Source organism: Rhinopithecus bieti, unplaced genomic scaffold, assembly GCF_001698545.2.
Source record: "Rhinopithecus bieti isolate Rb0 unplaced genomic scaffold, ASM169854v2 scaffold_34281, whole genome shotgun sequence".
Lineage (NCBI taxonomy): Eukaryota > Metazoa > Chordata > Mammalia > Primates > Cercopithecidae > Rhinopithecus > Rhinopithecus bieti.
The window spans coordinates 1,549,836-1,561,785 of record NW_016814762.1 but is presented as its reverse complement, the minus strand read 5'-3'; the positions used below and the strand labels follow the sequence as shown (position 1 = coordinate 1,561,785).

Genomic DNA, 11,950 nt, shown 5'->3' with positions numbered 1-11,950 from the left:
GATCTCGGCTCACAGCAACCTCCGCCTCCTGGGTTCAAGTGATTCTCCTGCCTCAGCCTCCCAAGTAGCTGGGATTACAGGCATGTGCCACCATGCCCAGCTAATGTATTTTTAGTAGTGATGGGTTTTCTCCATGTTGGTCAGGCTGGTTTTGAACTCCTGACCTCAGGTGACCCGCCCGCCTCGGCCTCCCAAAGTGTTGGGATTATAGGCATAAGCCAGCACGCTTGGCACCCAGCTGATTTTTAAAAATTTTTTGTAGAGATGAGGTTTCACTGTGTTGCCCAGGCTGGTCTCAAACTCCTGGCAATCTTCCCTCCTTGGCCTCCCAAAATGCTGGGATTACAAGTGTGAGCCACTGTGCCCACCCATACCCTTTCAAGGCCATGCTGCTTCCCTTTATAGTCTAGTGAGGAACAGGAGGTGGTGAGGAAACCATGGGCTCTGTTGAGACCCATGCCCTCAAGTAGAGCCCCAGGTGAAGGTGGCAGCCTGACCTGGGAGAGGAACCTAAATTCGTCAAAATGGAGTTATTGTGGACAAAAATACAGTATATAAGCATGTTTATGTACGTATAGAGACCTAATTCACTCATAATGTTAGTATCACTGATGGTTGGCACCCTCAAGTGTCTTTAAGATTTTTTTATTATAGAAAATTTTGAAATATACAATCTTAGAAGTATAAAATAAACTCCCATCTATCCATTATCCAGCTTCAACAATTACCTACTCATAGCCAATCTTATTTCACCTAAGCCTCACCTATGCTCCTCCCTCCACTATTCCTTTGATGCAAGTCTCAAATATCATACCACTTTATCAATAAATACTTCAGTACATATCTCTAAAAGATAAGGATTCTTTTTTTTTTTTTCTTTTGAGATGGTCTCTCTCTGTCACCCAGGCTGGAGTGCAGTGGTGCGATCATAGCTCACTGCAGCCTTGAACGCCCCAGCTTAAGCAGTCCTTTTGCCTCAGCCTCCCGAGGAGCTAGGACTACAGGCACACACCATCATGCTCAGCTATGTTTGTTTGTTTGTTTGTTTTTTTCTGGTAGAGATGAGGTCTTGTTGTGTTGCCCAGGCTAGTCTTAAACTCCTGAGCTCAAGTGATCTTTACTTCTCAGACTCCTAAAGTGATGAGATGAAAGGTGTGAACTACCATACCTGGCCAGATAAGGTTTTTTTTTTTTTTTGAGTTAGGATCTCTCTTTGACACCAGGCAAGAGTGCAGTGGCTGGATCACGACTCACTGCATCCTCAACCTCTTGGGCTCAAGCCACTCCACTCGGCCTCAGATAAGGATTCTTGATATGTGCCTATAGTCAACTGAGCCCAGGAGGCTGAGGCTGCAGTGAGCTATGATCACGCCACTACACTCCATCCTGAGCAACAGAACAAGACTCTGTCTCTTGGGGGACAAAAAAAAAAAAAAAAGATTATTTTAAAAATATATAACCACAATGCCTTTACCATATCTAAAATCTGTCATCAAATATCATTGTTCAAATTTCCCTGGTTGTCTCTCTCTCTCTATATATTTTTTCACAGTAGGCTTGTTCAATGTCCCTTTTAACCTATAGCAGTGATTCTCAAGGGGGATGGTGGTGGAGTGATTTTGCTCCCCCAGGGGACATTTGGCAACACCCAGAGACATTTTTGGTTGTCACAACAGGGGAGGATGGCCTTGGATTGAGGGGTAGAGGCGAGGGATGCTGCTAAACATCCTACAATGCACAGGATAACCCCCCACAGCAAAGGAGTAGCTGTCCCAAAATGTCAAGTGTCAAGTTTGATAAACCTGATCCATAGGTTCCCCCAAACGCCCCCCTTTTTTTTCTTCACAATGTATTTACTGAAGAAACCTGCTTATTTGTCCTACAGTCTTTCTCTGTCTGGATTTTGTTGATTGCATCCCCAAAGTGTCATTTAATATGTTTCTCTGTCCTTTAAATTTCCTTTAAACCAGTAAATCCACAGGCAGTGGCTCACACCTATAATCCTAGCACTTTGGGAGGCCAAGGTGTGCTGATCACCTGAGGTCAGGAGTTCGAGACCAGCCTGGCCAACATGGTGAAAACCTGGTTCTACTAAAAATAAAAATTAAAAAAAAATTAGCCAGGCATGGTGGCAGGTGCCTGTAATCCCAGCTACTCTGGAGGCTGAGGCAGGAGAATAGCTTGAACCTGGGAGGTGGAGACTGCAGTGAGCTGAGATCGTGCTACTAAACTCTAGCTTAGGTGACAGAGCAAGACTCCATCTCAAACAAACAAAAAAACTTCGCCTCATCAATTATTTGGTTACTTTGAGGTACAGTTCACCCAGTAAATGCTTGATTCTTTCATTTATCAGTTTTCAGACCAAAGAGTTCATTCCCTAGCAGCCTCTAAAGGTGAATACCAAAGGTTTTTTTGTTTTACACTTTTTGTTGTTATTATATTTTAATATGCCAGATCTTTCAAGAGATACCATTTTACTTTTAATCATAGCATCAATACATTTCACACATGTATTCAAGCAAGAAGCTTACTGGGCTGCTCAGGACTTTATCAATGAACAGATACAGGCTGTGCTTTACTTTGGAGAGCTGGGGTGGTTGGTGGCCACAGGGATTCTTTCCAGGTTTCTTCCTGCAGAACCTCAGGCTTCCTGTAATTCAGCCCCACTCCTGCAGTTCTGGGATTCTTAAGTCCCCTATGCCTCGTCATCCCCTTTGCCGCAAAGCTCTGGCCTCCTGTTAGGTTTGCATGAGCTCACACTCCTGGACTTTGTCTCACCAAAGGGCTGTGGTGGGTACTCAGGCAGGACGCCTAGCAGAAAAATCTTTGGCCTGCAGCCTCCAGGTCTTTCTTTCCCTCCCTGGTAGCTGGCATTTCTCCCTCGCTGGTTGGCTGGGATTGGGCCTGTCAGGAGGCTGTTTCAGAGACTGGTGCTACAGTAGGGTGAGGGGACTGGAGATGGGGCTTCCTTCATGCCTAGCTCCTGCTTTCGTTATCTTCTTCTTATTTTTTATTTTAATTAATTAATTTATTTATTTTTTATTATTTTATTTATTTATTTATTTATTTTGAGACGGAGTCTCGCTCTGTCACCCAGGCTGGAGTGCTGTGGCCCGATCTCAGCTCACTGCAAGCTCCGCCTCCCGGGTTCACGCCATTCTCCTGTCTCAGCCTCCCGGGTAGCTGGGACTACAGGCGCCCGCCACCTCGCCCGGCTAGTTTTTTGTATTTTTTAGTAGAGATGGGGTTTCACCGTGTTAGCCAGGATGGTCTCGATCTCCTGACCTCGTGATCCGCCCGTCTCGGCCTCCCAAAGTGCTGGGATTAGAGGCTTAAGCCACCACGCCCGGCCTTATTTTTTAAATTTTTTTTTTGAGATGGAGTCTTGCTCTGTTGCCTATGCTGGAGTGCAGTGGCGCGATCTCGGCTCACTGCAACCTCTACCTCCTGGGTTCATGCCATTCTCCTGCCTCAGCCTCCCAAGTAGCTGGGACTATAGGCGTTCGCCACTGTGCTTGGCTAATTTTTTATATTTTTAGTAGAGACGGGGTTTCACCGTGTTAGCCATGATGGTCTCGATCTCCTGACCTTGTGATCCACCTGCCTCGGCCTCCCAAAGTGCTGGGATTACAGGTGTGAGCCACCACACCTGGCCATTTATTTTTTTAGATAGAGTCTCACTCTTTTACCCAGGCTGGAGTGCAGTGGCGAGATTGCAGCTTACTATAACCTCTGCCTCCTGGGTTCAAGCGATTCTCTTGCCTTAGCCTCCCGAGTATCTGAGATTACAGGCATGCGCCACTACACCCGGTTAATTTTTGTATTTTTAGTAGAGATGGGGTTTCATCATGTTGGCCAGGCTGGTCACTAACTCCTGAGCTCAGGTGATCCACCACTTTGGCCTTCCAAAGTGTTGGGATTACAGGCATGAGCCATGGCGCTCGGCCGACTTTCCTTATTTTCATTTGTTCGATGAAAATAATGTTTGATTTCTTGAGCAATTACTGTGTGCCCGGCCTGTGCTAGGTGTTGGGGACACAGTGGAGAGTAAAACAGGCTGTGGTACTTCCCCTCAGCAAGACATTCATCAGATAATTGCACAAATGGACGGCAGATGGAAACTGTGGCATGAATTTATGAGAATGTGCTTATACTTGAGGTTTCCACTGTATTGGTAATGAGTTCATGTGTATTCTCTGTCCTCAGGAAACCTTGAGGTGTGCCCAAGCCCACGAATCATTCCCCCCTCCCCAACCTGTGCAGAGAAGGAGCTCCCCTGGAAGAGTGGGCAGGGGGACCTGGCAGTGTACGTGTCCTCGGAAACCACCAAGATTGTGCCTGTGGACATGCAGACCGGTTGGAACCAGAGCATCTCATCCCTGGAGAGCCTAGCGTCCCCTCCCTGTAACCAGGCCCCAATTCTGACCTGCCTGCCTCCCCATCCACGGGGTGCTGAAGAGCCCCAGGCCCCTCTCCACCTGCCTTCTGATCCACGCCCTAGCTTTGCCTTCCCCCCAAGCCTGGCCAAGGCTGGCCGCTCCCGCAGTGAGAGCAGCGCCGACCTCCCCCAGCAGCAAGAGCTGCAGCCCCTCATGGGCCACAAGGACCACATCCATCTCAGCCCAGGCACCGCTACCTCCCACTGGTGCATCCAGTTCAACAGAGGCAGCCGGCTGTAGCCCAGGGTCTCGGGGAGGAGCAGAAGGTGGAATCCCTGCAGGAAATGCTCCCTGGGCAGCGGGTAGAGCCCTTGCAACTTGACATGGGGCCAGAGGGGCCTGGGTTGAAGTAGTAATTGGGCTTCCTTGGGGCTAGAGGGGTGACCTGAGCTGGTCTTCACAGGGGCCTTTCTCACCACCTCCCTGCTCCTAACCCCTGCCACTTTCTGTTTCAGTAAGGCGTCTACTCTGGCTCAGGACCCAGTCCAGGCCTTCTACGGGCTAGGCCCAGAGACTTGGGTTGCTGCTCTCCCTTCCCTAGTGGGTTTTTCCAGGTACTCTATAGGCAGCTGCTCCTGCTCCCAAAGCAAGGGCATCATCCCTATTCTTCAGTGGATGCCAGCCTTCCCTGCCCCTACTCCCTCCCCAGCACTGGGTCAGTGGTGTCCTGGCAGTGAGGCTCCATGAGAGGAACGGGGTGAGAGGTGGGGCAGGCCTCACCCTTGGGCTTTACTGCCCTGTTGGGTCAGCTACCCATAGTCCATTTTTTAAGGACAGTGGGAACTTCTGTCTCCACATCCTGCTTTAGTCCCTTCCCTTTGCTGCCAGGTATTGGGGTAATAGTTCCTCCTTTTCCAAGACCAAGGCCAGGAGGCTGGGCCAGGCTTCAGTTCAGGCCTGTTGCTTAACTGGGGTCACCTGGGATCTGCTGCTCTGGTCTAAGTCTGGACCTTTCTAATCCTTGGGTCTGGGTTTTTTGAGGAGGGGACATAGTGGCCTCTGGGCTGCAATGTCACTACCTGAACATTCCCCAAACAGAGAAGGAACCCAGCATCTCAGGGCCACTGCTCCACTGCTCTGGGGGCTGGGATGCCTGGCTAAGCAGGGGCTGACAGCAGGTGACTTTCCAAGGGTCAGCACCTGCCTTGTATTTTGTACCTTGAACCTAAGATACATTAAACATCTCTCAGATGGATGGGTGTCTTGTGTCCATGTGTCAGAGCGTTCTTAGGGTGGGTGAACAACAGGGGCATCTGGTGAAGGAGGTGAGAACCCAAATGCCTGCCCCAGGGATTGAGAACAGAGGGGAATCCTAAGCAGGACTGTTCATCCTTCTGGTCCCGTCATGTGTTCCCCAATACTTTCCCAATATTGTCCCCTTAGCAGGGGTCCTGCCATGGTGGTCGAGGGGATCACTGTTCTGGCACGGCGTTACAGAACTAGAAGTCTACAAAGTGAGAAAGGCTAGCAGGGAAAGACCCCAGAGGTCAGGTGCCAAGCTGTCCTGATGCAGCACCTCACATACGTAGGACCAGATGAGCGTTTCTTGAAAACCTGGATGCAGGTACAGGACACATGAACATAGGTGGCCTTTTGCACATAACAGATGGGAAGGCAATCTCAAGGGCTCACGGGATTTGGTTACCCCGAGTGTTTATTTTTTATTTTTGGAAACAGGATTTTGTTCTATCACCCAGGCTGGAGTGCAGTGTCACAATCAGCTCACTGCAGCCTGGAACCCCTGGGCTCTAGGAATATTCTTGGGGCAGTCTCCCAAGTAGCTAGGACTACAGGTGTGTACCACTATGCCTGCTAAATTTTAATTTTGTTTTATTATATTTATTTATTTTTAGAAACAGGATTTCACTCTGTCACCCAGGCTAGAGTGCAGTGGCGCGATCTCGGCTCACTGCAACCTCCACCTCCCGGGTTCAAGCAATTCTGTCTCAGTCTCCTAAGTAGCTGGGACTACAGGCACATGCCACCATGCCTGGCTAATTTTTTGTATTTTTAGTAGAAATGGGGTTTCACCATGTTGGCCAGGCTGGTCTCGAACTCCTGACCTCAAGCGATCTGCCCGCCTCAGCCTCCCGAAGTGCTGGGATTACAGGTGTAAGCCACTGCACCTGGCATATATATATACATATATATATACACACACACATATACACACACACACACACACATATATATATATATATATATTTTTTTTTTTTTGGAGGTAGGGTCTCACAATGTTGCCCAGGCTGTTCTTGAACTCCTGACCTCAAATAATCCTCCTGCTTTGGCCTCCCCTAGAGTTGGAATTATAGGTGTGAGCCACCTCACCTGGCCATCTCTGAGTGTTTATGATGCAAAGCAGATAGTGTGGGGTCCAGAAACATGAATAGAAATCCCTAGATGGCCGGGTGCGATGGCTCACACCTGTAATCCCAGCACTTTGGGAAGCTGAGGTGAGAGGATCACCTGAGGTCGGGAGTTCGAGACAGCCTGACCAACATGGAGAAACCCTGTCTCTCCTAAAAATACAAAATTAGCTGGGCGTGGTGGTGCACACCTGTAATCCCAGCTACTCAGGAAGGCTGAGGCAGGAGAATTGCTTGAACCCAGGAGAATAGCTTGAACCCCGGAGGCGGAGGTTGCGGTGAGCTGAGATCACACCATTGCACTCCAGCCTGGGAAACAAGAGTGAAACTCCATCTCAAACAAAAGAAAAGAAATCCCTAGATAAAAGCAGTCCCAAATCCAGTTCCACTGGTGTCTAAATGACTTAAAAGAAAAAAAAAATTTGGCCCAGCACGGTGGCTCACACCTGTAATCCCAGCACTGTGGGGGGCTGAGGCAGGTGGATCACCTAAGGTCAAGAGTTTGAGACTAGCCTGGCCAACATGGTGAAACCCTGTCTCTACTAAAAATAACAAAAATTAGCCAGGCATGGTGGCGCTCACCTGTAATCCCAGCTACTCGGGAGGCTGAAGCAGGAGAATCGCTGGAACCCAGGAGGTGGAGTTGCAATGAGCTGAGATCATGCGACCGTACTCCAGCCTGGAGGACATAGAGAGACAGCCTGGGCGACAGAGCGAGACTCTGTCTCAAAAAAAAAAAAATCTTTGAGAGCTGGGCACAGTGGCTCATACCTGTAATCCCAGCACTTTGGAAGGCCAAGGCAGGTGGTTTGCTTGAGGCCAGGAGTTCAAGACTAGCCTGGGCAACATAGCAAGACCCTGTCTCTACCAAAAATCCAAAAAATTAGCTGGGTATGATGACTTGTGACTTTAGTCTAAGCTACTTGGGAGGCTGAGGAACCAGAATTGCTTCAGCCCCGGAGGCGGAGGTTTCAGTGAGCCGAGATCGCACCACTGCACTCTAGCCTGGGCGACAGAGCAAGACTCCATCTCAAAACAAAACAAAACAAAACCATATATATCTATACATTTGAGATATAAAGTCACATACCATAAAAATTCACCCATTTAAAGTGTACAGTTCAGCGTTTTGAATATACCCATAGGGTTGTGCAGCCCTTACAATCTAAGTTTAGAACATTTTCATCATCCCCCAAAAAAAGCCTGTACTCATTAGCAGTCAGTCCTCATCCCTGGCCCTCCTCAGCCCTAGGTAATAACTAACTTACTTTCTGGCTCTCTGGATTTGAAGGACTTCTGAGACACTTGGAAGGTTATACTTTTAGCCAACTTACCTTTACTTTTTCTGCATTATGCGCAGGGAAGGTGTGATGAGAAGGAAGAGTGACTTGGGCTTTGCCTTCAGGTTGTGCACAGTCCACAGTGATAAGGCCTTGTAGTTAACTAGTAGTCAACAGTTTATTTTTTAAATTTTTATTTATTTTGAGACAGTCTCATTCTGTCACTCAGGTCACTCAGGCTGGAGTGCAATGGCATGATCTTGACTTACCACATCCTCTGCCTCCCGGGTTCAAGCAATTCTCCTGCTTCAGCCTCCCAAGTAGTTGGGATTACAGGTGCCCACCACCATGCCCGGCTAATTTTTTGTATTTTTAGTAGAGACAGGGTTTTGCCATTGCTGGCCAGGCTGGTCTCAAACTTCTGACCTCAGGTGATCCACCCGCCTCCGCCTCCCAAAGTGCTGGGATTATAGGTGTGAGCCACCACGCCCAGCCGTAGTCAACAGTTTCAAGTCAATAGCCCCAGCTGTTACTCACCAGTGTCATTCTGGGTGTGTTACATTCTCTCTCTGAGCCTCGGTGTCCTCATCTCTCAAATGAGATAATCATACTCACTTCATAAGGCTGCTGTCAGGATTAAATGATAAAATTTAATGGGAAGAATCTACCCATGGCCTGGCTCAAGGTAAGGGATCATAAATGTCATTATTTGCCAGGCTGGGTGCGGTGGCTCATGCTTATAATCTCAGCACTTTGGGAGGCCGAACCGGGTGGATCCGTTGAGGTCAGGAGTTTAAGATCAGCCTGGTCAACATGCTGAAACTCCATCTCTACTGAAAATACAAAAATTAGCTGGGCATGATGGTGCATGCCTGTAATCCCAGCTACTGCGGAGGCTGAGGCAGGAGAATCACTTGAGCCTGGGAGGCGGAGGTTGCAGTCAGGGGGCAGATGAGCAGGGTGGGTTTGATGGCGAGGCAGGCAGGTGTCTTGGATGCAGGAGAGCAAGTGCATCAAGCGCTCATCCATGGGTCCTTGCCATGTGACTGGGCAGGGTGGCCTGAGCTGAAAGAACTTGGCTGGGGAAGGCTTCGTGAAGGAGGTGTTGCACCCAGGCCTCAAAGGAGGAAGGATTTTGATTGGGGAGATGGGCATGGGCCTTCAAGAAGAGGAGCCAGTGTGAGACTAGACTAGTAATCAGATTTGTTTTCCAGGCCAGTCTGGGAGGTAGATGGGAAGGCTGTGATGCTTCTAAGTGGCCTTGACTGTCATACCAAGGAGTTTGGAGTTTATTTAGGTCAAAGGCAAGTGAGGTCTGGAAGTTCTGGGGTATTTGTTGCCCTCAGTATTTGGGGTAGTACTGAAGAGGGGTGTGCAAGGCAAATGACTATGGGTCTGTTGTCACCAGGCCCAGTGAGGCCCAGAGCCCTCCCTCGCTTTTTATTTATTTATTTATTTATGAGACAGAGTATCGCTCTGTCACCCAGGCTGGAGTGCAGTGGCGTGATCTTGGCTCACTGCAACCCCTGCCTCCGGGGTTCATGCGATTCTCTTGCCTCAGCCTCTGAAGTAGCTGGGATTACAGGAGCCCCCCACCACATCTGGCTAATTTTTGTATTTTTAGTAGAGACAGGGTTTTGCCATGTTGGACAAACTAGTCTGGAACTCCCGACCTCAGGTGATCTGCCTGACTTGGCCTCCCAAAGTGCTGGGATTTTGTGGCATGAGCCACTGTGCCCGGCCCATTTAATTTTTGATTGAGTCATGTCAGCAAGAAATAGGAGGCTGAGGGAGAGTTGGGGAAGGGTCAGGGGAGGGAGGCCCATTTCTATTTTATGATCTCAGTGGAAAAGGCTGCTGTGAGTTGATTCTGCTGCCAGGAGAGCCACAGAGATGGGCCCCATGAGTCACTGCTCAGTCCTGCAAGCTCAGCCCACAAAGCCTGCTGTGGTCAGCCACCCCTGGCTGGCTTCAGGCCCAGCTCCCCAATATTCCCCACTAGGCCTCAGTGTGTCCTCATTTCTATCCGTACCTTTGCCATCCTGGTGCCATGCAACCTGTAGCTCTCTGCCTCTTCTGTCTCCTTTCAGGTTGAGTCTCTGAATCTGTCTCCATTTGTGACTCTGGTTTCCATCTGATACATAGATGTGGAGCCTCAGGAGGGCAGGGGTAGTGTGATGAGTGTCAAGCGCCCCAAAGCATTTATTCTGTACCAGGCCCTGTGCTGGATACTGGAAGGACAGAAGTGGGTAACATAGAGTCTCTGTTTCCATGAAGCTTACAATGCACATTCTCTGTGGAGTGGAGAAACCAGGGCCTAGCCCTGCCTCTATCTCAGTGTGGCTGTACCTCCCCTGAATCTGCCTGCTGTGCCCAGGGTGCCAGGGTCAGCTATAGCCTGTGGCTTGAGGCTTTTCTTTGCCTCTGGCATTCACAGGGGTATGTGTGCCTGCCAGTAGGTTCCCCCCGGCTCTTAGGGCTCCTGGGGGCCTTGGCTGGTGGGTGCCAGTGGGCAGCAGAAGGGGAGGGAGGGAGCAGAAGGCAGTGACTCAGTGGGGGTGGCCCTGGGACAGAACTGGGGAGGAAGCCAAGGTTGGAAGATGCTTTCTGAAGCCAGCAGGGTGGGAAGAGAGGTCTGGCTGGGAGTTAGGGATGCAGCAGGACAACTCCAAGGCTCCCCTCTGGCAGCCAGACCTGCTCATGAAGGCTCCTCGGTAGCTGCCTGAAAGTCTGGACTCTGGGGGCTGAGCTGGGCTGGGTGGGGAGACTGCTGTTGGTCCCACTGTGCCTGCTGTCATCCCCACATTCGTGAAATAGGCACCTGCCTTAGAGCCAGGGAAGCCGTAGCACCGGGTGCCCCCTCTCCCCAGGGACCATGGGCCTGGGCACACCTTGGAGCTCAGGGTCTTCTCCTGGTCACAGAGCTGACCTTCCCACAATCTTCCCACAAATTCTGGGGAGTGTCAGGCCAGGCCCACATGCCCCAAAGGGAACTTAAATCACACAGCTACCCAAGTGACTTTCATCAGTTCAGGATTCCCTGACTGGGGGTGAAATGAGGGGGCAGGGCACCAACACAGCCTGAGTGCTGGCAGCAGGTGGACGTATAAGATAGGGACCCCAGGCAACCCCAGGAGAAAATGACTTTCCATTTTTACAGGTGAGGAGGGTGAGGCTCAAAGAGCAGAGTTCCTGGAGAGCCCCCAGCAGGTAAGTGGAGAAGCCAGGCCTGGGCTGGGTGCTCTGGCTCAGGACCCCACCTCAGCACCAGTCTCCTGCATTGGACTTTGTGGAGAAGGGGGTAAGGGGGTGCCAGGGATGGCAAAGGGGTGGAGGATCTGGGGGACTCTGGCAGGCCTGGGTCAGCTCCACCCATTGGTCTCACTCCCAACCCGATGGCAGCCCCATCCCGCGGGGGATCATGCTACCTGTCTCTGGGTGCCCACGCCGAGGCAGCGTCCCGCTTCCCTACACAGAAGGCCTTCCCCTCCCGTCTGCTCATTCAGCAGCGGAAGCCCCTGGGAGCCCCCACCACTCCCCGTCCCGCAGTGCTCTCCCCGCCCCCACCCCCCACCGCGCACTCACCCTTGCGCACCCACGCGGCCTTCCTGGCAGGACAGCGCTTCCGGCGTCCTCGCCAGGCCCGGGAAGTGGGCACGGTGGTGCTGCCGGCCGTTGGTCGCTGCCCCGACCCATGCACTGCGACGCCGCGGGTGGGGCGCGCGGTCTACGGGGCCCGGGGGTGCGGCGGGACGGGGCTGGCGGGCCGTCCGGGTCCGTGGAGAGGACCGCGGCGAGCGGGGGTTGCTGCGGGAGCCCGCACCTCGTCTTCCCCGCCGGACGGTCTGTGCCCCGTCGAGACCTG

The 11,950-nt window shown here is 51.1% G+C and overlaps 2 protein-coding genes and 1 long non-coding RNA gene across 12 annotated transcripts in view; 2 read left to right on the top strand and 1 right to left on the bottom strand.

Annotated features, from left to right (window-relative positions):
* The window catches only part of SLC9A5 (solute carrier family 9 member A5), a 28,518-nt gene extending 22,884 nt beyond the window's left edge, over nucleotides 1-5,634 (top strand). For 6 of the 7 annotated variants that reach the window (XM_017852293.1, XM_017852298.1, XM_017852297.1 and 3 more), the window contains exon 16: nucleotides 4,207-5,634. In XM_017852293.1, the coding sequence (XP_017707782.1) occupies nucleotides 4,207-4,679 (473 nt within the window). In that variant the 3' untranslated portion in view covers nucleotides 4,680-5,634. The remainder of the gene's footprint in view (nucleotides 1-4,206) is intronic. The other variant, XM_017852299.1, reaches the window with a different exon arrangement.
* The window catches only part of LOC108515401 (uncharacterized), a 32,616-nt gene extending 20,853 nt beyond the window's left edge, over nucleotides 1-11,763 (bottom strand). For all 4 annotated transcript variants that reach the window (XR_001881515.1, XR_001881516.1, XR_001881517.1 and 1 more), the window contains exons 1-3: nucleotides 11,671-11,763; nucleotides 10,118-10,316; nucleotides 8,623-8,712 (exon numbers count right to left, since the gene is read on the bottom strand). This is a non-coding gene — a long non-coding RNA (uncharacterized LOC108515401). The remainder of the gene's footprint in view (nucleotides 1-8,622; nucleotides 8,713-10,117; nucleotides 10,317-11,670) is intronic.
* The window catches only part of PLEKHG4 (pleckstrin homology and RhoGEF domain containing G4), a 21,783-nt gene continuing 21,371 nt past the window's right edge, over nucleotides 11,539-11,950 (top strand). The window contains exon 1 of the mRNA XM_017852283.1: nucleotides 11,539-11,798. The gene's annotated coding sequence lies outside the window, so the exon portion shown is untranslated. The remainder of the gene's footprint in view (nucleotides 11,799-11,950) is intronic.